Here is a 27,131-nt window from a genome sequence, read left to right as displayed (position 1 = left end):
AATGAAAAGTAAAATTCACTCCCTCAGCCACTCTCTCCACATTTCAAGTGACCGGTGGCTTCCACATTGGAAAGACCTGATACATCATTGCCGAAAGTTCTATTGAACAGTGCTGTGTCAGCGCTGGGACTGGTCAAAGATCAGAGAAAGTGATATGATTGAACTGAAAACTCAGGCCATGGCCTGGCTGGTTTTGAGTGAGAAGGTTCAGTGGGTGGGTGGGAAGCAAGCTGGCCTCCAGAACAGTGACATCACAAAGAACAGCTCACAGTGGCTCCAGAACACCGGGACTCCCAGACCACTCTTCCCAACTCATATCTAGGTTCCTGAAGCCTCTGCACATGTAGTTCCTGGAGCTGCTGGTATATTAAAATGTCATCTTCATCTTCTATCTGGGACATCATCATAGATTATCTCTCTTTGAGCTCGATATGGAATTATCTACAAGCAACTCTTCTGGGAGAGACTAGTGTGCCTCAGCAAACAAATTTGGGGCCACTAGATAACCTTGCTCCGGCTGTGCAAGTTATCCTGGGAATTTCCTTTTTGATTTTGTTGGGAGTGGGAATGTATGCCTTATGGAAACGAAGTGTTCAGTCAATTCAGGTTATACTCTTTTGTTATGGAGAAATTTAAATACTTACGCATTGTGAAATTTGGTCAGTTCTCTCCCATATTGCTGCCACCCAGTTTTAAGACCATGCAGATGAGCGAGAGTGCACCTTTTGTCTCTGTAGTTGGTTGAAATTAGGTTATCCCTAAAATTTTTCCTTCAATTAGCTTTTTGACATAAAAATGCTTTCTCACAATGATCTTTGGCTTGCTTATAATAAACAGATTAAAGAAGCTTATAACATGAGAAGGCAGCCTTATCTCCAGATTTCTTTGATCATGTATTCGTATTCATCTTTGAGTGTCTAACCATGTGCCCGACACCATGTAGAGTACTTCTTATAGAACAGCACCACAAGTATAACTGGCATCTTGGGTTTTGCCTTTCTGTTCCTACTGTGCCTTTGCTTTGTAACTGGTGAGGAAGCATGTATATATATGTCTATTTAGTCACTGCAATGAATGCACAGGGGCTCCTTAAATTACAAGAAACATTTCGGATTTTATATACTTCTGTTTAATTACCAATAATAACAGCTATATTTATAATATAGTTAAAATCTTTTGAGAATTTCAACAATTCCATGAAATGGATAGTTTCTTTTCATGTGACAAACAAGGAAACAGGAGCATTGACGTTCAGCCTAAATTGAAGAAGATGGGGTTTAAAGAGGGCTTTGTTACGGAGTGACTGGTTTACTTGGTAAATGCTGAAAGAAGTTATTATTGGATTATTTTGTAGCATTCACTTATTTTCATGTCACTCCTCTTGAGAAATCACTCACCTGCATTTCTCCCAACCTTTGAAAACTTTGCATGGTAGGCAGGGCAGGGATTATTGACTCCATTTTGTAGGTGAGGGAATTTGGTTATCACCTACCCAAGGTGACATAGATTGTAAATGCTGGCCAAGCTGAGATTCGAACCCAATTTTTAGCATTCCAAATTACATTCTCCAAAATCTCATTTAATATAGTCCAACTGATCGAAATCCCTAACAGGGATTTGTGTATCTACATATGCATATTCTGCATTTCAGTTAACTAGTAGAAGAGAAGGCAAAACACCAAACTCTCATCTGTGTTACTTGGTTCTGCTCTTGTTTGGTTATTGCTTAATTCAATCAGATGGATTCGCAGCCCTCCAGGCACTTCATCCAAGGAAAAGAGGTGTATAACAGAGTGGTAATAAACTCTGGAGTCAGACTGCAGGGGTTTCTGAGTGAGCTGAGAGCAATCCCTTAGGCTCTAAACCCCCGTTTCCTTATCTGTGAAATGGGTTTGATAACAGTGCCCCCTTGGGGTTTTTTGTGAGAATTAAAGGAGGTATTGTATGTATAAAACTTAGCACATTAACAGTGCTCAATAAGCAATGCTAGTTATTATAAGGGAAAAACGTGATTTTTTTTTTCTTTTCCTAGTTAGACTCTGTCCTAGCACCTTTTAAAAAAAATTTCCATGACCAAGAAATCCAGTGTTTCAGACTGCCATGTCCTAAGAGAATATACATGGAAATCAGAATTCCTGGATTCCAGTCGTGGCTTTACCATTTCCAAGTATGTGACCTTGGACAATGACAGGGTCCCAACTGGAAGATATCTAAATAATTATCTGATTCTTTTTTTTTTTCTACATAAATAGGTCCTGCACAGGCAAGGCAACTTCTAGCACAGAGCCTTGCATGAAGCAAACTTTCAGCAAACATTATTTACTAATATAATCTTTATTAATTAGATGCAAATAATAATCCCTGCCCTGCCTACCTCTCTACTTTGTGGTAAGTAAAGATCAAAAGACAAAATAGGTGTGAGGATGTTTTGTTAGGAATGAGGGATTATTATTACTATTAGAGTTTTGTTTTCGCATCTACAGTAGACTGTGGCATTTCATGTGAATAAACAAGTAACATTCAACTTCTGTTGTTTTATTTTAGAAAATACTGTTGTTTGCAATCACACTCTACAAACTTTACAAGAAAGGCTCAGATTTTTTTCAGGCTTTGCTGGTCAACCCAGAAGGGAGTGATCTCACACTTCAAGACAATAATATTTTCCTGTCTTTGGGTCTGCAAGAGAAGATTCTGAAAAAGCTTCAGACAGTGGAAAACAAAGTGAAGGACTTGGAAGGGATGATCATTTCCCAAAAACCTACCACAAAGAGGGAGTACTCCTCTGACCACTACTGCAGCTGCTCTGACTGCCAGAGTCCCTTGCCTACATCAGGGTTTACATCCACATCTGAAATGTGATGGACTCCAACCTTTTCTAGAAAAGCACTGTTTTCCTTGTGTGTGCGGTGGTGTATCAATAAAGATAGAGAACTATATTGAAATTACCTGGCCAGGACTGGTTCTCTATTCAGCAGGGCCGTTTCCACTTGTGTATGTTTGGTGGGGTCATGTGGGGAATCATGGTGGTTAAAAATGTCTGAGTTTGTGGGGCCTGCTTGGCAGGCTGGAGACCATAAGCAGCCATATAGAAAAGGAACCATGGGGAGGGAATAGAAGGGAGAATGGTCAGGGATGTGACCTTGAGTTCCATGCTGAAGAGGTTGGATTAGATGCAATAAAAACAGGAGAGTGCTGTCACGGGCGATGCTGTGGACTGTCCTATAGAGAGGAGGCTGACCTTTTTGTTTGTTTTTGGTCTAAAATACGTGGCCTGGAATCTCCTTGCATTGATTGTTCAGCGGTGGGCAAGGATGGGGCTGGACATAAAGGAGACTGATTTTATCCAACTTTTACTAATTCTTACTCTGTGCTAAGAGTAAGAGCATTATGGTAATTCTTGGGAATCTGTCCTGAATACTTCTGGGGCACTGTTTTGGTGGTTGGATGGGTAATTTCAGAACAAAGAATTACAAAAACAATACAGGGAATTCCCTAGAGGCCCAGTGGTTAGGAGCCTACACTTTCACTGCCAAGGGCATGGATTCAGTTTGATATTGTGCAGGGTCCCATAGGGCTCCTAGGCACAAACTCTTTCTGTATCCCCCATTTCTTTGATTATAGGAAACGGCCTTCATTCAGCCTCCGTGACCTTCCCTGAGTTCCAGTGGGTAGATTCAAGCTGCTGTTAATTAGGGAAGGGTGGTGCGTGCCTGCATTCATGAGTGCTTGGTCTTGTCCAATGACTCTTTGCAACTCCAAGAACCGTAGCCTGCCAGGCTCCTCTGCCCATGGGACTTCCATGGCAATATTACCAGAGTGGGTTGCCATTTCCTACTCCAGGGTATCTTCCTGACCCAGAGATGGAACCCATGTCTCCTGCATTGGCAGGCAGGTTCTTTATCAGCTGGGCCACCAGGGAAGCCCATAATTAAGGATAGAGGAGATAGAAGACTAGGGAGAAACACTCAAGAGCAGCCTTGGGGCAAGGTCCTGTTTCCCCATCAACAGCACAAGATCTTTGAGCTGTTTTGCAGGTATTGAAACCCCTCTCAGTGGGACAAGTTATTGATTAATGATGGTGCGCTGCCCATAGCATGGAGACCCCACACCAGTCGGACCTGAAGGTTGTTGTTGCTGACTCCAACTTACTCACCACCAACCCATCAGAAGAATGTCCAGGAATTGATCATGCCATCTTTGAACAATACTATAAAACTTCTTGCTATCTTCCCCAAGTGGGACACATGATTTTGAGGGCATTAGCCTACTGTGTCCCTCTTCGTCTGGCAAAGCAATAAAGCTATCCTTTTCTGCTTCACCCAAATCTCTGTTTTCCAGATTCAATTAGGCACCAGTGTACAGAGAGGCTGAGGTTTCGGCATCAGATCCCTGGTTGAGGTACTAAGATCCTGCAAGCCGTGTGGTCAAAAAAAAAAAAAAAAAAGATAATACTGAACAAGGTCATATCATGTCGACTTATGTGAATTTTCCACATGTGAATCTTGGCTTAGCAGGGAGGGAAGAAGGGAAGGAGGCACCTACCTGCTGTTCCACTCAATGAGTGTGTCCCCCTGATTAGACAGATAGCTTCCTGGAGAGATGGTGGCAGGTGGTCCTCACAGTGAGTCTCAGATTCCACAAACTTTGTTTTTTGTTCAGTCACTTAGATGTGTCCAACTCTTGGAGACCCCATGTACACTAATCTTTGAGACCCCATGGATCGCAGCATGCCAGGCTTCCCTGTCCTTCACTATCTCCTGGAGTTTGTTCAAACTCATGTCCATTGAATCAATGATGCCATCCAACCATCTCATCCTCTGTCTCCTCCTTCTTATCCTGCCCTCAATCTTTCCCAGCATTAGGATTTTTCACATCAGGCAACCAGAGTATTGGCGCTTCCGCATCAGTCCTTCCAAAGAATATTCAGGCTTGATTTCCTTTAGGATTAACTAGTTTGATCTCCTTGATGTCCAAGGGACTCTCAAGAGTCTTCTCTAGGACCATAATTCAAAAGTATCGATTCTTGGGCACTCAGCCTTCTTTCTGGACCAACTCTCACATCTGTACGCGACTACTGGAAAAACCACAGCTTTGACTGTGTACCTTTGTCGGCAAGGTGATGTCTCTGTCTATGTTTGTCATAGCTTTTGTGTGTGCTTTTTGCCACAAGTGTGATTACAGTCATTGAAACACTTTGACACCTAAATGAAATATTTTATGTGCAAATAAACAGTGATTTGTTGCCATACTCGAGAAAAACTGGCTGCCTTGTTCCACAGGAGACAATATAGCAGTCTCCCAAGTGGCATCTTCCTAAGGAATTTCTGCAGGTAATTCTGATCATAACTTTTGTCTAGTGCACAGGAATTAAAATGTAACTGCTGAATAAAGATGAGACCATGCAAAAGTTGGCTAGTGAATACAGGGTGGGGGCCAGGAAAGGCTTTGCAGAGAAAGCAACATTGAGCTATCCCATAAAGGGTTACATAGGCAGACAATGACATGGAAAGTATTCCTACTGGTGGGGTTATCACACAGCCATAGACGAAAGAGGGTGGCTGACCTGGAGGACAAAGAGAATTTCAGGATGACTGAGAACTGGCTATTTCCAGAGCTACCATGAAGGATTTTGGCTTCAGGCAAGGACACACTAACCTCATCCTCAAATCAGCTTTAATTCGTGAACAGAACAGATGGGGGTTATCAATAACGTACATTATCTGACAGTGTAGGTGGGAAGGTTTTTAATTGTGCTGCTGAAGGAGTGCCAATCAATCTTTTAAAGTCAGTGTCTCAATTTTTGTGCTAATTTTCAGCACCTTACTGCAAAATCCGTTTTCCTGGTTACAGCTCTGGGCTAGATCAAAAGAAGGACCCAGAAGAGCAGAGTGATGTTGAAACAGGGCACAAACTTTAAAAGAATGTCCCGAGGACATGACATAAACTGATTAGACCCAAATAGGTCCAAGATGATAGACAAGTCGACTTGCGCTAGACCTGGTGCCTCAGTATACACTCATTTTAACACATCAGAAAGCTACATGAACACCCACAGGCATCATGAGAGGTCTGAGACTGACCATCAAAGATCACAAAGTGGGTATTGGCCCAATTCCTGGAACTCCCCACCCCTTTCCCCAAATAATTGGAATAATTCTCCCACTCATGAGCCTATGAAATTACCCAGCCCATAAAAAATAACCATGTCATATTTCAGGGTCTCTTGCTTTCTGAGATGGCCCAATCACTGTCTGTGGGGCATGCTTCTCTCTAAACAAATCCATTTCTTACCTATCACTTTGCCTTTCACTGAATTCTTTCTGCTCTGAGACACAAAGAACCTGATCCTCAGTAAGTCCAGACACCAGGTGAGTGATTCTAATGAAAAGACCATGGATTCAAGTTCCAATCAGAGGTGTACCATTTCAATGTCAGGTAATGAAGGGCCTTAAATTTCATACCATTACTCTTGGAAATGGCCCAGTATAGGTTTTTAAACAGGGGAGTAACATACATTTGGTAGTCTGTGCGGGAGACAGAGGATACAATGAGCTAGATGCAAAAGAAACTGATGGGGGTCACCTTGTTCCTGGCTCTCAGTTCCCGAAAAGATAGGTGATTCACACCACAATCATAAGAGATTGATACCAAATACTCATTCCTAGTGGGGGAGGGTCATTCTTTTCTTGAGATCAAATCACTTATGTCAAATACATCAATCAAGACATCTTGGATGCTTGGCAAGCAGAGAATCAAGACAAAAATAGAGAAAAGGTTTGAGAGCTACTTTACCATTCAGGTTAGATGGGGTACATGAACTGCCTTATACTGGTGGCCACCACTCTAAGGAGGAGAATCCTTACTCACCAAATTCAGTCTCTCTTCTTTGGCAAAACCCAGACAACAGCCTGTTTTGAGGCTTCCATGTCAGTCTCCACACAGGCCAGCCCATCTATTTTTTTTTTTGGTAGATGAAGGCTTGTTTTTTATTGATTGAGTGATCTATGCAGTTGCTGAGGCCACTGTACAGAGAAGAAGGGGAGAACTTTATTTCTTGGTCTCTTCCTTCTTGGACAGAGTCTTGATGACCTCCTCCTTTTTGGTCTGGAGATGCTCTTCATGGTGCTTGCGGGCTTCCTTGGTCTTAGACCTGCAGGCCTCAGCCTGGTTCACCAGAAGTTTCTTTTGAGTCTTGTCTGCCTTCAGCTTGTGGATATGTTCCATGGGGATCTGCTTGTTTATGAACACGTTATCCTTCACCTTCAGGTACAGGCTGTGATATATGTGGTGGTTAATCTTCTTGGATTCATGGTATCAGCTGAGCAGCTGGCACAGAATTATCATCCTCCTCATCCAGGTTAGCTTCTCGGGCATTTGAGCATTCTTCCCATTCTGGCGCAGAGGGTAAAGTGTCTGCCTACAATGCGGGAGACCGGGGTTTGATCCCTGGGTCAGGAAGATCCCCGGAGAAGGAAATGACAACCCACTCAAGTACTCTTGCCTGGAAAATCCCATGGATGGAGGAGCCTGGTGGGCTACAGTCCATGGGGTTGCAGAGTTGGATACAACTGAGCGACTTCACTTTCAGCACCCTTTTGCTTACCTATGCCTATATGCCTGCCCTTCCGGCAAGCCAAGGTGTTTTTCCGGCATCAACCCCAGGAATGGACAGTCACAGGCTTCCCCATGATCAGCCCGTCTTTGATCAGCTTCCACATCTGCTGATGGGAGTTGGCATTGGCGATTTCATTAGTCTCACTGGGGTCCAGGCCAGACCTTCTTTTTGCCACAAAAGAGGACTCTGGAGGCAAGCCTCTCCTGAAGTCTAAGCATACTCATGGCTGCAGCTGCAGCGGCCAAAAAAAAAATGTATTTTTTTTCACTGATGAATTGACATTTATGGAGCCCCTTTCTTGTGCCAGGTCAGGGCTAAAGTTACAAAGGATGAATAGGGGCTGCCTCATGGAGCTCTCCAGCCCATCTATCAATACTATTTTTCTGCAAAGAGGAACAAGTTATTACTCACTTTCCATGATTCACTTCTCTAGAGCTACACCCCTACCAACCAAGTCCCAGGCACAAACATTTCTTACCTGGATCTTCTATGCATTGAGCTCCTAACTGGACTCCCTACTTTCATCTTTGTCCCCTTTCAATTTATTCTTTACAGAGTAGCTGAAAACATCATATTACTCCTTTTATCAAAACTTTTTAATGGCTTATTATTTCCTTCTGCGTAAAGGTCAAATTCTTAAGTAAAAGCCTATGCATTATGGCATGACCGCACACTCCCCGCTCCTTCTTACTTTTCCCTTACTTTTCTCTTGCTGTTCACTGTGCATGGCACACTTATCCCAGCCCCACAGTTTTTCTCTTACTTTCTTTGGGTCTGTCTGTACTCAAATGTCAGCTAATCTTGTAAACAGATAACATATGGGGCCCTCAGAGAAAAAGAACCAGGCATGGCTTTCTTGACATAAGAGAATCCATTTTTGGCCTAAGCCATTTTGTGATCTAAGCCTGGCCAAAATGGTTGCCCTTGAACAGGTCTTGGTAATTAATGAGCTTAAATCATGTTCCGATGTCAGATCTGGACCATAAAGAAGGCAAAACGCCAATTAATAATGCTTTTGAACTGTGGAGAGTCCCTTGAATTTGAGAGTCCCTTGGACAGCAAGGAGATGAAACTAGTCTATCCTAAAGCAAATCAACCCTGAATATTCACTGGAAGGACTGATGCTGAAGCTGAAGCTCCAATACTTTGGCCACCTGATGCAAAGAGTCAACTCAGTGGAAAAGACCCTGATGATGGGAAAGATTGAGGGCAAGAGAAGGGGGTGACAGAGGATTAGATGGTTGGGTGGCATCACTGACTCAATGGACATGAGTTTGAACAAACTCTGGGAAATAGTGAAGGACAGGGAAGCCTGACATGCTGCAGTTCATGGGGTCACAAAGAGTGGGACAGGACTTAGCGACTGAACAGCAACAACAAGGGAACAAAAGAAGGCAGGAACAAAGGAAAAGCAGCCAAGAAACAGTGCTGCTGCTGCTGCTGCTAAGTCGCTTCAGTCGTGTCCGACTCTGTGCGATCCCATAAACGGCAGCCCACCCGGCTCCCCCGTCCCTGGGATTCTCCAGGCAAGAACACTGGAGTGGGTTGACATTTCCTTCTCCAGTGCATGAAAGTGAAAAGTGAAAGTGAAGTTGCTCATTCATGTCTGACCCTAGCGACCCCATGGACTACAGCCTACCAGGCTCCTCCGCCCATGGGATTTTCCAGGCAAGAGTACTGGAGTGGGGTGCCATCGCCTTCTCCACAAGAAACAATTGTTGAGTGCTAAAACAGAGCCTTTTAACAATCTGATCTATATCTTTGAGCTGTTCTTCAGGCACTGAGGTCTCCACCTTAGTGGCTTCCCTTGTGGATCAGATGGTAAAGAATCTGCCTGCAATGCAGGAGAGCTGGGTTTGATCCCTGAGCTGATAAGATCCCCTGGACAAGGTTATGGCTACCCACTCCTGTATTCTTGCCTGGAGAAGTTCATGGATAGAGGAGCCTGGTGGGCTATAGTCTATGGGATGGCAAAGAGTTGGACACAATTGAGCAACTCACACACAAGGTTTCCACCCAGGTGGAGGATGGTAACTGTCAATACATGCAAAGATCCCAAACTGGTTGGAAACTAAGGAATGATAATGTTGACCTGTTTTGACCCTCAATCAACTAAAGCTTGGGTTCTGGCAAGCTTTGCCCCAATTCTATGCTGAATTCTCTTTAGCTTGAGCCCCTTCATGAATATTCATGTTCCCACAGTTCAGAACTTCCCCAGTTTTGCTGTTTGGGGAGATACTGCTGTAGGGAAAAATCCATGGTGTCCTCCTTACTTGCTGTAAGAAATAAATCATACTTTCTCCCACTCTTTGGCTTGCTTGTGTCTTTTTTGTTGTTTTTGTTTTTGGCTGCACCATATGGCTTGCAAGATCTTAGTTCTCTGACTAGGGACTGAACCTGGGTCCTCAGCAGTGAAAGCAAAGTGTCCTAACCACTGTGATAGGAATGTGTGTGATAAGTCACTTCAGTCGTGTCTGCCTCTTTTCAAACTTATACAGTGAAGCCCGCTAGGCTCCTCTATCCATTGGATTTTCCAGGCAAGACTCATTTCAGTTCAGTTCAGTCAGTCAGTCATGTCCGACTCTTTGCGACCCCATGATTCACAGCACGCCAGGCCTCCCTGTCCATCACCAACTCCCAGAGTTCACTCAGACTCACGTCCATCGAGTCAGTGATGCCATCCAGCCATCTCATCCTCTGTCATCCCCTTCTCCTCCTGCCCCCAATCCCTCCCAGCATCAGAGTCTTTTCCAATGAGTCAACTCTTCACATGAGGTGGCCAAAGTATTGGAGTTTCAGCTTTAGCATCATTCCTTCCAAAGAAATCCCAGGGCTGATCTCCTTCAGAATGGACTGGTTGGATCTCCTTGCAGTCCAAGGGACTCTCAAGAGTCTTCTCCAACACCACAGTACAAAAGCATCAATTCTTCAGCACTCAGCCTTCTTCACAGTCCAACTCTCACATCCATACATGACCACTGGAAAAACCATAACCTTGACTAGACGAACATTTGTTGGCAATGTAATGTCTCTGCTTTTGAATATGCTATCTAGGTTGGTCATAACTTTTCTTCCAAGGAGTAAGCGTCTTTTAATTTCATGGCTGCAGTCACCATCTGTAGTGATTTTGGAGCCCCCAAAAATCAAGTCTGACACTGTTTCCACTGTTTACTCATCTATTTCCCATGAAGTGATGGGACCAGATGCCATGATCTTCATTTTCTGAATGTTGAGCTTTAAGCCAACTTTTTCACTCCACTTTCACTTTCATCAAGAGGCTTTTGAGTTCCTCTTCACTTTCTGCCATAAGGGTGGTGTCATCTGCATATCTGAGGTTATTGATATTTCTCCCGGCAATCTTGATTCCAGGTTGTGCTTCTTCCAGCCCAGCGTTTCTCATGATATACTCTGCATAGAAGTTAAATAAGTACGGTGACAATATACAGCCTTGACGTACTCCTTTTCCTATTTGGAACCAGTCTGTTGTTCCATGTCCAGTTCTAACTTTTGCTTCCTGACCTGCATATAGGTTTATCAAGAGGCAGGTCAGGAGGTCTGGTATTCCCATCTCTTTCAGAATTTTCCACAGTTTATTGTGATCCACACAGTCAAAGGCTTTGGCATAGTCAATAAAGCAGAAATAGATGTTTTTCTGAAACTCTTTTGCTTTTTCCATGATCCAGCAGATGTTGGCAATTTGATCTCTGGTTCCTCTGCCTTTTCTAAAATCAGCTTGAACATCTGGAAGTTCACGGTTCACGTACTGCTGAAGCCTGGCTTGGAGAATTTTGAGCATTACTTTACTAGCGTGTGAGATGAGTGCAACTGTGCGGTAGTTTGAACATTGCCTTTGGCATTGCCTTTCTTTGGGATTGGAAAGAAAACTGACCTTTTCCAGTCCTGTGGCCACTGCTGAGTTTTCCAAATTTGCTGGCATCTTGAGTGCAGCACTTTCACAGCATCATCTTTCAGGATTTGGAATAGCTCAACTGGAATTCCATCACCTCCACTAGCTTTGTTTGTAGTGATGCTTTCTAAGGCCCACTTGACTTCACATTCCAGGATGTCTGGTAAAAACAAACAAATAAAAGAATACTGGAGTGGGTTGCCATGTCCTCCACTAGGGGATCTTTCTCACCCAGGGATTGAACCTGCGTCTCTTATGGCTCCTGCACTGGCAGATGGATTCTTTACCACTAGTGCCACCTGGGAATAGGAATAGAATAGTTATACAGGTAGCTGTGAAAGTTCCAGTTTCTAAGTCATATCCAACTCTTTGTGACCCCCATGGATTGCAGCACACCAGGCTTCCTTGTCCTTCACTCTCTCCTACAGTTTGCCCAAATTCATGTCCAGTGAGTTGGTGATGCTATCTAACCATCTCATCCTCTGTAACCGCCTTCTCCCTCTGCCTTCAATATTTCCCAGCACTGTTACCCAAAGGTGTGTGTGGGGGGGTCCAGCTGCTCAGTGCTCAAAAGCCAATAAGCAGACCAGGTTGGTGGAAAGTTAAGTTTGCTTTATTTCAGATGCCGGCAACCGTGTGTGGGGGGGGTGGGGGTAGGGTGGCAGACATCTGTCCAAAGGCCAATTCCCCCCAGCTTCCTGCCAATAAGGAAGTGGTGAGAGTTTTTATAAATAGAGTGCGTTGGGGGGCAGTGGGTTACATGCAGAAATAGCACAGTCATCTCTAACAGTCATGTTCAATTGGTCACCAGTGGTCTGACCAGCATCATCTTGGTTGTTTTAGGAATAGTTAAATCTTCAATTTTAGGGTGCATTTGTTCCCATTTCTTTGAGGTCAATTCTCAGAACTGTGGCAGCTCAAGTCCTGGGTACAGTCTGGTCAGCATGTAGTTAACTTCTCCACCTGGTGTTTTGGTATCTGTAAGACAGCTCACAGGATATGGCTCAGAACATTATCTATAGCTCTTGAGAAAGAACTAAAGGTCCTTGACTATGCTTAATGACTACATTATTGTTAGTCTCCTTTGTTTTCCTGTTTCCACATTTCTCACTTCTCTGATTACACTTATTTTTTGACTAAAGTTTTCCACAGGCAAAAGGCAGGCAGAGGACATGGTGTGGGGTCAAGGACCATATGGTCCTGCTCCATTTCAACATCAGGGTCTTTTCCAATGAGTTGGCTCTTTGCATCAAGGGGTCAAAGTATTGAAGCCACGTCCAGTGAATATCCAGGGTTGATTTCCTTTAGGACTTTGGGAGAACACTGTATGTCAGTGATCACTCAAGAAAGCTATCAGAACAAGGTCACGAAACTAAGTAGTCTTGCTTAACTATAAAGCCAATAAGAGCACAAGATATGCCTCCAGGTTATTAGGTAAAAGAAAAATGTCACTACCCTTCTACTGATTTGAGTAAGCACTATGACAACCCTAGTTTGACCTCATAGGGTCAGACGCTGTCTTCCCAATATGAAGGAGGAGCTAATGATGTAAACCTGATGTCTACTCAAACAAGGGGGTCTTTCCTACTCCAAAACTTTCCTTTGATTATGAAATTGTAGCCCACTTAATCCTTGGGGCAGAGCTCCCTCGCCTGCCCACTTTCATCTCTTTCAACCTTCCTATATTAATAAATCTACTTCTTGCCTATCAGTTTGTCTCTCAAGGAATTCTTTCTGTGATGAGACATCAAGAACTTGAGCTTCACTAAGTCCTGAAATCAGGTGTGTGATCTTAGTTGGAAGACCATGGGTTTTGCCAGGGTTCAAGTCTCAATCTGACATGAACAGTTTCAACTGGACTGCCAGGGGATTCCCATTGGTTGTGTTCTTTGGCTCGATACCCACCATAAAGACTGGTGACCCAGTCTTTTACATAAGAACCTGAGAGGTTTTCCTTGACCATCTAATATGAAATAGTGCCCATCCCAACACTGCACCCTTCTTTCCCTACTTTTTATTCATAGAACTTATCACATCCTCAGCTTTTACTGCTGTATACGTGCTTCTTAGCTATCAACTGGTCATCCACTTCAGCCCACTAAGAAAGTTAAGTTTCAGGAGAGGAAGGGGCTTTGTTTGGTTCACTGTAGTATCCTCAGCACCTAGAACACTGTCTAGTACTTAGTAGACATATATTTGTTAAATAAATGATTAAATTCCAGTTTGACTTTTAGAAACCTCATACCAGCTTTCTGATCCTCTGTCTCCTCAGACTAATGGTGACAGATCAACTAAGGTGTGATTCTCCCAAGTATGGTGAGCTAGTAGTTAGTCTTTATTGGGCACTAACTCAGGGCCAGACACATGACTAAAAGCTTTACATGATTTTCTTCATTTAATCCTCACAAAATGAGGGGGTAAATACCATTATTCTCATTTTACTGGTAAGGAAATGATGCACAGAGGTTTACGTTATTAATATGTGGTATAGCTGTGAAGTCCTAGCATGCAAGCAGTGACCCTACGTCTGTACCCTTAGCCACACAGTCTGGGTGGCAGGGGCTTCTGTGAGGCTCTGAACTGAATGCAGCAGGCTGGATGGACCCAGAGAGGAGACAAGATTGAAGAGGACACAGCAATGAAAGTCCAAGAGAGCATTTTGAGAAAAATGTTTATCTCCTTTCATTTTTAAGTTGAGATCTAATTTGTCTTCTAAAAGAAGGCCGACGACCAAACAATTGATGCTTTCCAACTGTGGTGCTGGAGAATACTCTTGAAAGTCCCTTGGACTGAAAGGAGATAAAATCAGTCAATCCTAAAGGAAATCAACCCTGAATATTCATTGGAAGGACTGATGCTGAAGCTGAAGTTCTAACACTTTGGCTACCTAACCTTGAAGAGCAGACTCGTTAGAAAAGACCCTGATGCTGGGAAAGATTGAAGGCAAAAGAGAGCGGCAGAGGATAAGATGGTTAGATAGCATCACTGACTCAGTGGTCATGAATTTGAGCAAGCTATGGGAGATAGTGAAGAACAGGAAAGGACAGCACACCAGGGGGTGCGGTCGATGGGGATGCAAAGAATCAGACACGACTTAGTGACTGAACAACATCTAACAGTTTTCATCATAAATTGAAATAGTTGCAATGTATGTAAATCCTGGAAAACTGTCAGTCAGTTCAGTTGCTCAGTTGTGTCCAACTCTGCAATCCCACGGACTGCAGCACTACAGGCTTCGCTGTCCATCACCAACTACCGGAGCTTACTCAAACTCATGTCCATCGAGTTGGTGATGCCATCCTACCATCTCATCCTCTGTCGTCCCCTTCTCCTCCTGCCTTCAATCTTTCCCACATCAGGGTCTTTTCCAGTGAGTCATTTCTTTGCATCAGGGGGCCAAAGAATTGGAGTTTCAGCTTCAGCATCAGTCCTTCCAATGAATATTCAGGACTGATTTGCTTTAGGATGGACTGGTTGGATCTCCTTGTAGTCCAAGGGACTCTCAAGAGTCTTCTCCAACACCACAGTTCAAAAGCATCAATTCTTTGGCGCTCAGTCTTCTTCATGGTCCAACTTTCACATCCATACGTGACTACTGGAAAAACCATAGCTTTGACTAGATGGACCTTTGTTGGCAAAGTAATGTCTCTGCTTTTTAATATGCTATCTAGGTTGGTCATAATGTTTCTTCCAAGGAACAAGCGTCTTTTAATGGCTGCAGTCACCACCTGCAGTGATTTTGGAGCCCCCCAAAATGAAGTCTGTCACTGTTTCCATTGTTTACCCATCTATTTGCCTTGAAGTGATGGGATCACTGACTTGATGGACATGAGTTTGGGTAAATTCTGGGAGTTGGTGATGGACAGGGAGGCCTGGCGTGCTGCAGTCCATGGGGTCACAGTCAGACACAACTGAGCAACTGAACTGAACTGATGGGACCAGATGTCATGATCTTAGTTTTCTGAATATTGAGTTTTAAGCCAACTTTTTCCACCCTCCTCTCTCACTTTCATCAAGAGGCTTTTAGTTCTATACTTTCTGCCATTAGGGTGCTGTCATCTGCATATCTGAGGTTATTGATATTTCTCCTGGAAATCTTGATTCCGGCTTGTGCTTCATCCAGCCCAGCATTTCTCATGATGTACTCTACATAAAATTTAAATAAGCAGGGTGACAATATACAGCCTTGACGTACTCCTTCCCCGATTTAGAACCAGTCTGTTGTTCCCTGTCCGGTTCCTAACTGTTGCTTCTTGACCTACATACAGATTTCTCAGGAGGCAGCTCAGGTGGTCTGGTATTTCCATCGCTTTAAGAATTTTTCAGTTTGCTGTGATCCACACAGTCAAAGGTTTTGGCATAGTCAATGAAGCAGAAGTAGATGTTTTTTCTGGAACTCTCTTGCTTTTTCGATGTAATTGTAAATTGTAAATAATGACGATTTAAGATAAAATCTAAATCATTAGTCATAATATATCCAACAGGATCTACATAACAACCGAATAACCATCATCCAGTTAAAATTACATAAATGAGGTCTTCAACATTCTGTAATTCTACTGTTTTTACATTCTGTAATTCTACTGTTTTTCTACAACTTATATTTATGTTCTACTTCCCCATAGAATGGTATCCAAATGTAATACGTTTTATGTTTGAAAAACATTTTACTGATCACGTCTTTGCAATAAAAATATGTATATAGGTAAAATTTTAAAATATTCTCTGTAATCGTTTGACTGTATTAGAAAGAATTCTTCTGAACTAATTATTATAGTCATCCTTAACATGTAACTGCTCAAAATGACACGATTACAAATTTGATAATACATAAACATAAAAGGTAAAATTCTACTGGAAATGCAACTCTCGGTGAGATAGATGGGGTTTCTCTATCAATTAATTCATGTATCTAAATGACTACTTCTTACTGTTAGATAAAAGGGTTCCCTTTCAATTTTATTTCTTCTTTTAGTTGATACAGTGCTGAGGAATATTACTCACAAAAATATATGATAATGCTGGTAGTTTTGTTAGAAGAATATTAATCAGTTCTTTGGTTTTATGGACAAAAAATGCTGCCTGCTATTTCAGTAAACAAAGAATGTTACCTATAAGAATTCCCTGCTGCCCCAGTGGTTAGGAATTTGTGCTTTCACTACAGTGGTGCTGGATTCAAATCCTGGTCAGGGAACTAAGATCCTGCAAGCTGCACATGGTCAAAAAACAAGAAAACATCAACAGCAAAAACAGAGAATGTTGCCTGTCATCACATCATCAGCTACTGCAGCTGCCCCAACATTGTGCCCTGAGAGGAATTTAGGATGGAGAAAATGAGCATACTGGCCCTGGATAGTAAAACATACATCAAAAGGAATAATTACAATGAGCCCAGAGTCTTACATATTCCCATTCATGGAGAATTGATGCTTTTGAACTGTGGTGTTGGAGAAGACTCTTGAGAGTCCCTTGGACTGCAAGAAGATCCAACCAGTCCATCCTAAAGGAAATCAGTCCTGAATATTCATTGGAAGGACTGATGCCGAAGCTGAAACTCCAATACTTTGGCCACTTGATGCAAAGAACTGTAGTGCTACAGTCCATGGGGTCGCAGAGCTGGACATGACTGAGTGATTGAACCGAACTGATTCACAGAGAAGCACTGAAACTATTAACTTGAGATGCCTGTTTTTTGTGCTTAGCAGTAATCTTTTCGTGTTTGACTACATGTTGTTTTTTCCCCAGCAAAAACTCACTTATCCTGGTTATCCCTTAGTTCTTTGAAACAGTCCCTCAGAGTTCTGAAAGGCCTTCCCAGGTTATAGTCTTCAGCAATGTCCTCAAAAAAAACATAATTCTCAGCTTTTAGGTTTTGCATTTTTTTTCACCGGACAGTTTCCTTCTGACTTTGTCAAAAATCCAATAGTGTTCCTTCATCAGCTGACAGTTCAATTAGCTCCACCGCTAATTTTGTTGAAACGAAGAACTTATAACCATCTGACTTGCAAAAAAAATTGTTATGCTGTCATTAGATTCCTTAACTTTCTCAAGGGACCTTTAATTATACTGATCACTCTCACTGAGAGGCATTTAGGAAGAGATGAGAAATTCGAGATACTGTTAATTGCAACACATCTTTAGCATTAAAATATCACTTTAAATATATCTTAGCTGCAGCTGCAGCTCAATTTATTGTAAATAAGAATCATGCAAATTAGCAAGGCCAGTCTCTTTGTCAAACTAGCTAAATCAGACTTCATTTAGAAAAATTTTCAAGTCAAATCAATGTGCTAACAGGTGTTATTGTGACCACAAGTCATTTGTAAATTTCAAGACACACATGGCACTGAGTTTTGATAGAAATCTGTTCTTAGATAAGGAGTAAAGCTCTTTCACTTGAGGTATTTTTTTAACTTTTCATTTTATATTGGAGTATAACTGATACAATGTTATTGACACTTCCAGGTGCACAGCAAAGCCACTCAGCTGTATATATGCATATATTCTCCCCCTCCCCTGTAACCAATCATCAGTTTGTTCTCTGTGAGTCTGTTTTGCAAATAAGTTCATTTGTATCATTTCTTTTCAGGTTTTGCATATAAGCAATATCATATTAGGATACTCCTCTTTCTGTGGCTTCACTCAGTATGATCTCTTGTTCATGCATGTTGCTGCAAATGACATTATTCCTAATGGATGTGTAATATTCCATTATATAAATAAATACACACACACACACACACACACACACACCATGTCTTCTTTATCCATTCCTCTGTTGGTTGATATTTAGGTTGCTTCCCTGCACTGGCTATTGTAAACAGTACTCCAGTGAACTTTGGTTGTATGTATCCTTTCAGATCGTGTTTTTCTCTGGATATATGCCCAGGAATGGGACTGCAGGATATGGTAGCTGTTTTTAAAGGAAACTCCATACTGTTCTCCGGAGAAGGCAATGGCACCCCACTCCAGTACTCTTGCCTGGAAAATCCCATGGATGAAGGAGTCTGATAGGCTGCAGTCCATGGGGTTGCTAAGAGTTGGACATGACTGAGCAACTTCACTTTCACTTTTCACTTTCATGCATTGGAGAAGGAAGTGGCAACCCACTCCAGTGTTCTTGCCTGGAGAATCCCAGGGACGGGGGAGCCTGGTAGGCTGCCGTCTCTGGGGTCGCACAGAGTCAGACACAACTGAAGCGACTTAGCAGCAGCAGCAGCACCACACTGTTCTCCATAGTGGCTGTATCAATTTAAATTCCCAATTTAAATTTAAACAGTGTAGGAGAGTTCCCCAGAGAAGGCAATGGCACCCCACTCCAGTACTCTTGCCTGGAAAATCCCATGGACGGAGGAGCCTGGTAGGCTGCAGTCCATGGGGTCGCTAGGAGTCAGACACGACTGAGCGACTTCCCTTTCACTTTTCACTTTCATGCATTGGAGAAGGAAATGGCAACCCACTCCAGTGTTCTTGCCTGGAGAATCTCAGGAACGGGGGAGCCTGCTGTGCTGCCGTCTCTGGGGTCGCACAGAGTCGGACACAACTGAAGCGACTTAGCAGCAGCAGCAGCAGCAGGAGAGCTCCTTCACTTCAGGTATGTCTAACCTAGCTCTTTGCTTTAATCCAGGTCACACTCTCTTTGGCAAAATGCCACCTCTGACTTCACTTGGGATGGGAGCGCTGAGATTTTTAAGTGAAAATTCCCGCATGCTGCAACTACTGAGCCAGCCTGCTGCAACTAGCAAAACCCCCAGTTAGGTCTTAAGACTTTCACTGCTGTTGCCTGGGTTCAATTCCTGGTGAGGAACTAAGAGCCTCTAAGAGGTTGTTGTTTAGTCGCTAAGTGTTGTCCAACTCTTTTGAGACCCCATGGACTGTAGCGCCCGCCCCTACCCGTCCCCCCTCCCCCGCCTCCCCCCCAGACTCCTCGGTCCATGGAATTTCCCTGGTAAGCATACTGGAATGGGTTGCCATTTCCTCCTCCAAAGGGGTCTTCCAGACCCAGCGATTGAGCCTGCAACTCCTGTGTCTCCTATATTGGCAGGTGGATTCTTTACCACTAAGCCACCCGGTAGCCCATACCTTGCCTTACCGCTTCCATTTGGCTGTTCCTCAGTTGTATTCTTACAACAAACCTGTAATGTAAGTGAGGTGTTTTCCTTAGTTCTGTGGGACGTTCTAGAAATTTTTGAACCTAACCGGTACAAAGTGGCAAAAGAAAACAAATTTCTTACTACGGCCCACTCTCTAACATGCCTAAATTCAGAACAGCTCAATAAAGTAAAAATATTACACTTACAATGTCTACTCCCACTCTTAACTATTGCTTTAGTCTTAAAGTTTCCCCGGGATGCACACCATGGTCTGCGAAGCACCAGTTTAGAGGAATGATTTCTAGAGCCTGGGAAGCCGGCTCGTCTTCCGTTTTTCCTCAGGGCTGGAACAGCGGTCCACTCTGTTCGTTCCCACTTAGCCCCAAATACAATGGACTGGTCCTGGCCGCGGAAAGTACAGCAGAGACTGTAGCCCAACCAGGACAAGACCCGGAACAAGAAGTAATTTCCCCTCTGGAGGCTAGAAAGCGGAGATCCCGCCACACTGCCCCGGATAGACAGGAAACGGGAACCCTTAGCAGGCACCCGGCGTGAAGTGGAGGGGGGAAATGTCGGTGCAACGCAGCAACAGGGACGCTGGGGCTGGCGGAGGCCGGAAATCAGCGTCAGAATCTTCCTCAGGCCGGAAGTGAGAAAGGTGGGGCTTGTCTTGCTCCTGCAGACACTAGGCGGCCCTAGGGGGCGTCAGCATGGGGAAGAGTGTCTGTGTAACACTGCGGGCTGAGAGGAGGGAATTGGATGGGCGGGGTGTCGGTATAGGGGCGTTCGGGAGGGACGCGTATTGCTGTGACACTGCGGGGACTCTCTGAGGGGACGGGTGTCGGTGTGGCACCAGTACACGCTGAAGGAGCCGGCGGAACCGGGTGGCCATGGGGATGTGGGCATTGCTGGACGCGATATGGGAGATGCCGGCCGAGAAGCGTATCTTCGGGGCCGTGCTGCTCTTCTCCTGGACAGTGTATCTCTGGGAGACCTTCCTAGCACAGCGGCAGGTGAGCCTAGACAGGGCCCACCTGACCCCGACACCCGGCCTGCCTAGGCCAGCCTCGTTCTCCACTCCAAGTCCCTGGATGATTGCTGCGGCCACAGCAGCAGCCTTGACGTGATGGGTCCCTGTGAGCCTCCTATCTTGGCCCGATGGCGGGGTAGGCCTTGAGGGAATCTGGTGCTTCAGGATGTTTTTCCGCAACGTGGTCATGGGCCCCAGGCTGATTAGGGCCTGGTGAAAGGGGAATCAGGGCTTCCGCCTTGTCAGGCCTGAGCTCTTGTACCTACCCCACAACTTCTTGAAGATTCTCGGACCCAGACTTACCTCCTTTATGTTTGGCAGCAACCCATAAGCCTTCAGAAGGAAGGTGCTAAAAGTTAGAATCACAGCTTCCCCATGACATTTGTGTCTCGCTTAACCATAGGACGAGGAAGCCGTTTTCTGAAAATAAAGATTTCTCAGTCCTTCCAAGACCCTGAACTCTTTTCCCTTAAAAAAAGAAACACATATGTTGGTTTTTGCCCAAAGAACAGTATTTTCTTAAAAGCATATTTATTGTTTTTGTTCAAACAGTAAAGTAGAAAGTTACCTAGTAACAGTTCCCTGGAGATAATCAGAATTAACAGTTTGATGGATTACAGATCAGAACTTTTTTTTTTTTCTGGCAGCACGGTACTATTTGAGGGATCTTAGATTCTCCACTCGCCCTGGCAGTGGAAGGGCAGAAGTCCCAACCACTTAACCATCAGGGAATTCCTGAAATGTGAACTTTTAAATGAGATAGATTTTTAAGTGTAATTGACCAGTCTTTCACTGCTGGTTTTCTTCTATGTTGGCACTGAATTGTCAACTGTGATGGTTAGGAAAACCTTTCCTTTTTTAATTGCTGGAAACTTTTTCTTGAGCATTACATTTTTTTCTCCTCTGCAAATTTTTCCTCTCAGATTGCATTCTGTATGAATCTTTAAATCGAAAATTTTAATTTTTCTATGTCTGTCAATGTTTGGATTCTATCTAGATTTCTTTTTTTTAGTCCATGATATCCAAAGAGGTGTTAAGCTGTATAGCAGTAGGTTCTCTGACTAAGCTCTTAGGATACCTTCATTAGTACAAAATCTTTAGGCCTAGAGGAATACCTTTGCAGAAAGTAAGCACACAGAATGTAGTGTCTAAATTGAAGATGGGTTATTGAACATCTACCTATCTTTAATAATAAGCCTAGTTATAGTAACTACTTTTTGGTAGTCTTCTTTATTCAATTATGCTTTAATGTAACACCAACTACCAAGGGGTTTGTTAAGGTATCCAATAATAAATAGAAAAGCCATTTGTTATAAAACCATTGTAGAAAATGCTGTCCATTATATTATGTGGAATCTGTTCCCTCTATTATGTACCATGGGCTGAAATTACTTTTTAGAGTTTGGTATAATAAGAGTTTCTCTCTTGAGGACCTGATCTGTTTCTGTCATTTTTCAAATTTCCCTTAATTTGGCTTCTAGAATCAAATTTAATGACTAGTCCCTGTAGCTGTTAATACCCATGGTTAGCATATTTACTTTCTTCTATCCAGGAATTTGTTTTCTGTGTGATAGGATATATATTATTCCTGGAATGATTGGTAGCCTTTGTAATGTTACAATTTTGGTTTACCTGTGCAAACTTAAGTGTGATGACAGCTTTGATTTTATTTTCACCTGGTCACCTGGTTTCAGGTTTTCTCCTTTTACTTTCTTCACCAGTTGTTTTTAACGGTCAGTGTATTTGATCAATGCAGTATTTGTGCACGTATAGAGCAAATTCATCAGGCTTAAGTGGCAAGTTAATGTTATAAGCCAGTCAATGTTTGATTGTAAACAACTATTATAATAAGTAACAAGTTGGCTTGACTGTTTCCTTAAGGTGTTTTCTTCAAAATATTTCAGAGACGGGTATATAAAACTACAACTCATGTACCGCTGGAGTTAGGACAGATCATGGATTCAGAAACATTTGAGAAATCTCGACTGTATCAGCTGGATAAAAGTACTTTCAGCTTCTGGTCAGGACTCTATTCAGAGGTTGAAGGCACTGTGAGTACCTTACTTCTTGGAGAGACAATCTCTCAAATTATTTAATACCTTGTAACGTTTATTTTCATTTTTGTGTTCTGTGACACAAAAGAGGGTAGGTACCACACCTACAAGTCCCAGAATACTTTCTTAACCTTTACTGTTGATAGTAATGAGTGGGAGCAAAAGAGGCAGAAACATAACTGTCTATAGACAGTTGAAAATTGTGGAATATGGTAACTGTTACCCTGAGGCCACACAGGAAAAAGGAACCTTACATTGTTAAGTTATTTTTGTAGCAGTTTCAGCTTATCTTCTTGCCTCATTCATGACTCTAACCCATCTTCCACATTGCAGCCCAAGGAATCCTGAAGCACAATTCTGATCATGTTATTCTACGTAAAACCTTTTGCTGGCTCACTGGGGCCACTCACTCATATGTTTCCTTCAGAGTAAAGTCTAAATTTCCTGGCATGATTTAAGGGGTCCTTTTGACTGGGGCATTGCTTACTTGAGCCTCATCTTTTTATTCCTTCCCCCAAATTCTTCCCACTTCTTTATTGTCCATCTCACACCCAGATTGGTTTCTTATGACCTTGAGTCTTTTCACATGCTGGTATCTCTGTCTGGGCTGGCCTTCCTGTCCCCCTTCATCTCCAGTCTTACACTGGGGCCTGATTCCTACTCTTCCACTAGGATCTGAGACATCATATCTTCTAAGAAACTCTTTGAAATTTCCCCATCCCTCAAGTCTGGGTTAGGCAGCATCCCATCATTATTCCCATCAGAGTACTTACTTAGCACATTGTATTGAATTTGCCTGTTTGGATGACAGACTGGTAGTTCCTTAAAGACAGGGTACTTTAAAGTCTTGTTTATCATTTTATACCAAGTATCTGGCATATAATAAGCATATAATTCATATTTACTGAATGAAGTAATGAGTGACAGATAGTTTTTACTTAGTAAAACAGGGCCGGTCTTTCCCCATGCTAAAAGAAGAGAGGCTGTACAGTACCAAGCTGTTTCTCTGTTTTCTTCTTGTGATCTTTCCTGGCCCCTGACCCTGGTACTTTTTTAGCCAATTTTCCTAACTGCCCCTCCACAGATATCTGTATGTCTGTTTCTGTACTGTCTGTGTATATAAAACTGTGCTTTACACATAAAATGAGTAAGATTTCTTCACACCCGCACCCATAAGACTGATTCTTGGTTTTCCACCCCTGAGAACCATGGACCCTGGAGAAGGAAATGGCAGCCCACTCCAGTATTCTTGCCTGGAAAATCCCATGGACAGAGGAGCCTGACAAGCTATGTCCATGGGATCACAAAGAGTTGGACATGACTGAGCAAGTAAACAGCAGGAACAATGGAAAGTGCGTACTGTTGAGGTTTAGAGCTGACTGAACTGCAGTGGCTTGAGTTTGAATTTAAGCTCAATCATACTAGCTTTGTGACCTCAAGCAAGTCATTCAACATTTCTGTGCCTAAAATTTTCCATTAAAATTGTGTGGTAATAATAGTTTCTCATTGATGTGTTGTTGAGAGGATTGAAATTAGTTAATATACATAGGATGCTGAGAACAAGGTCAGATCCACTGTAAATGCTCCGTGAGTGTTGTCTATTGTGTTTTTTATCATCATAGTCATGGTTGTCACTAACCCCCAGAAGTCTTTTATTTATTTACGTTTTTATTATTTTTATTTATTTATTTTTTAAAGACAGATCTGCTACTCTTTATCCATTTATAAAACTTAGTTTAAAACTCAGCACCATTCTGTTATTCTGAAATGTGACTCATTCTATGTATCTATCATATATCTAACTGAGCCAAGACACCATACTCTACTTATTTCATTAGGCACAAAATTAAGTTATATAAGTTAAATTTTGTTGAAGTTTTTAAGAGCTACTATTGATAAATAGTACAATATAGAGTGATATATACATGAATAGAATCCATAAGTTTATATTAATGAAAAATGGGTATATATTCTTTTTTTAAAAAAGACTAGACTGTTTTTTAGAGCAGTTTTAGGTTGACAGCAAAACTGAGTAAAAAGTGCAGACATCCCCGTACACCCTGAGCCCCCACATATGTGCAGAACTCTCCCACTGTCAACATCCTGAGTCACAGTGACACATTCGTTTCAATGGATTAACCTACACTGACACATCGCTATCACTCAGAGTCCATAATTACATTGCCTTGGTGTTTCCCATTCTGTAGGTTTGGACAAAAGTATAATGACAAATATCCGCCATTACTGTACCATACAGAACAGTCTCACTGGCCTGTGCTCTGCCTGTTCGTCCCTGCCTGCCCGCTCATCCTTGGCAACAGCTGATCTTTTTATTATTCCCACAGTTTTGCCTTTTCCAGAATGTCATGTAATTGGAATCTTATAGCTTATAACCTTTTTAGATTGGCTTCTTTCACTTAGTAATAGGCACTCAAGTCTCCTGTGTCTTTTCATGGCTTGATTTTATACTCTTTTTAAGAGAATATTCTGTCGTAATTTCTCCAGAACTCTTTTAGATCCCTCAATATCACTAAGAGAAAGATTCCTAAATTGAAAATAAGGTTTTAGGTACTTTGACTGTAAGCATCTTTGCTGCAAACATTTTCTTCACATAACCAATTGACTGTAAGGCATTTTTGCCATAAAAGATAAAATAATGAAAAATAAAAGAGGGACATTAAAAAAGACATAATGAAGCATGTAAAATTGATACCAAAATTAAGACATTATTGCAAAATGTAGAACTTTGAATGCATTTAAAATGTGTGTGAATTCATGTCAATACTGTGTAATAACTAATATTATTTTGTAAATTGTACATAAGCATTTTTGTCTTCCAAGTCTTTTGTTCATAGTATTGTATACATTTTTTTCTTGTTGATTTGTCTCATTGTTTAGTATTGCACTTTTTCACTAAAACTTATTCCTTTGTTAAGAGAAGTACTGGTTTACAAATTCTAGGATGCATATTTGTAACTGAGCCCTGTATTGCTTTGTTAAAGCCTCTCTACTGTATTTTTTTCTGGTGTATTGTAATATGTCCACTGATAGATGTTCCAAAATTCTATGGGAAATATGGGTTCAACTGTGCACCTTTGAGACCCTCAGTGCCTCTTTCTCCTGTGAAGTAGTGTGTTTCAAAGTAAGAAGCCAATTCAGTAAAGCCATCAATAACATCACTAACTGAAGGTTATGCTAACTAATTTTAGGCAGTTGAAACCAAATTGTCAACCCCCAAACTGTCAACCAGTTGTTTTATCTTTCACAAGAAATTTCTTTACAGCCAGTTGGTTATGCAGTGAAAATGTTTGCAGCAACATATTTAAGGCAAAGAAGCTTATGGCAAAAATACAGACACGTGAAAGTAATTGAGGTTGACTACCATAACTGTTTCATCAGTAAAAGAAACCAGCTGTTTGTAGCTTTGTTAAATGATTATAGAATTGTCTATTAAGTCACAAAATTTGCATTGACAAATATGTATTATTAAGACTAGTGTGGTTAGAACCAAGTTGTTAGGAAGCTCTCTAATTTCCTTAAGATTATGGAAAGTGGCAAAGATTCTGGAAGAGGCATTTTAGAAAAATTAATAAATGGTCTGAAAAATAAAATTATATTGCCTTTTGGGGTACACAGTGATTGCTAGTAATTAGTCTTTTCGGAATTGACTTTTTATTATTTTTACTAGTCCAAGCCAAGTTTATTTACTGCGATATTGAAGATTAATATTAAAACTCAGTGCCTTCCAGCCAAACCAGGAAAAATATACATGTGTGATATATGTGAATTGTATCTGGTTTTGGCCTAATTTATCTGAAGCATTTCTTCTATTAGAGACATGGTCCAAGTAGGAAATCAGCCTTCAGATGCAAGTAGAGGGGTAGAATTAGACACTGTCCTTTCCCCTCATTGATGTCTGATTCTTTGAAATTCATTCACTTAACCCCTACAAGGCCATTATACAATGACAGGGAAAATATTTTCAGTCTCCTTGGCTGTCACATAAACCATTCTAGGAAAGATGGGTGGTAGCTTGTTTATTGTGCTTAGTGTCCATGGGAATGGCTCAGTTTGTTCTAGGAGATGACAGAGGTTAGGAGAATCCGTATATAGAATGAGAGACCTTTGTAATGTGCTATGGCTCAAACTAGAAGCTGTACTGATGGGCTAAAGCTGGAACAGTAACAGTCATCTTCATAATAATTGTGTGAGTTGTGATTTTCACTTCATATATTGCTTTTATATTTATGGTTTTGTTTGATGTTTACAACAATGCTCTGAGGTTCTAGAAGGGCTTCCCAGGTGGCACTAGTAAAGAACTGGCCTGTTATCGCAGCAGATGTAAGAGACACGGGTTCAATCCCTTGGTCAGGAAGATCCTCTGGAGGAGGGCATGGAGCAAGAATACTCCAGTATTCTTGCCTGGAGAATC

General features: G+C 42.2%; 2 protein-coding genes and 1 pseudogene across 2 annotated transcripts in view; 2 read left to right on the top strand and 1 right to left on the bottom strand.

Moving 5' to 3' along the window:
- Nucleotides 1-302: 302 nt before the first annotated feature.
- On the top strand, nt 303-2,942 carry TMCO2 (transmembrane and coiled-coil domains 2). Its single transcript, NM_001077077.2, is given in 2 exon segments — nt 303-606; nt 2,545-2,942. Coding segments are annotated over 2 exon segments (549 nt in total). The 5' UTR covers nt 303-372; the 3' UTR covers nt 2,860-2,942.
- A 3,822-nt stretch (nt 2,943-6,764) lies between these two features.
- On the bottom strand, nt 6,765-8,033 carry LOC782202 (large ribosomal subunit protein eL19-like; annotated as a pseudogene).
- A 12,472-nt stretch (nt 8,034-20,505) lies between these two features.
- ZMPSTE24 (zinc metallopeptidase STE24) overlaps nt 20,506-27,131 on the top strand; it is a 42,355-nt gene continuing 35,729 nt past the window's right edge. The window contains exons 1-2 of the mRNA NM_001192928.2: nt 20,506-20,628; nt 22,550-22,696. Of these exons, the coding sequence (NP_001179857.1) occupies nt 20,506-20,628; nt 22,550-22,696 (270 nt within the window). The remainder of the gene's footprint in view (nt 20,629-22,549; nt 22,697-27,131) is intronic.

The sequence above is a fragment of the Bos taurus genome, chromosome 3 (genome assembly GCF_002263795.3).
Source record: "Bos taurus isolate L1 Dominette 01449 registration number 42190680 breed Hereford chromosome 3, ARS-UCD2.0, whole genome shotgun sequence".
Lineage (NCBI taxonomy): Eukaryota > Metazoa > Chordata > Mammalia > Artiodactyla > Bovidae > Bos > Bos taurus.
Note: the sequence above shows the minus strand (reverse complement) of the source record. Positions and strands in the feature narration are given on the sequence as shown.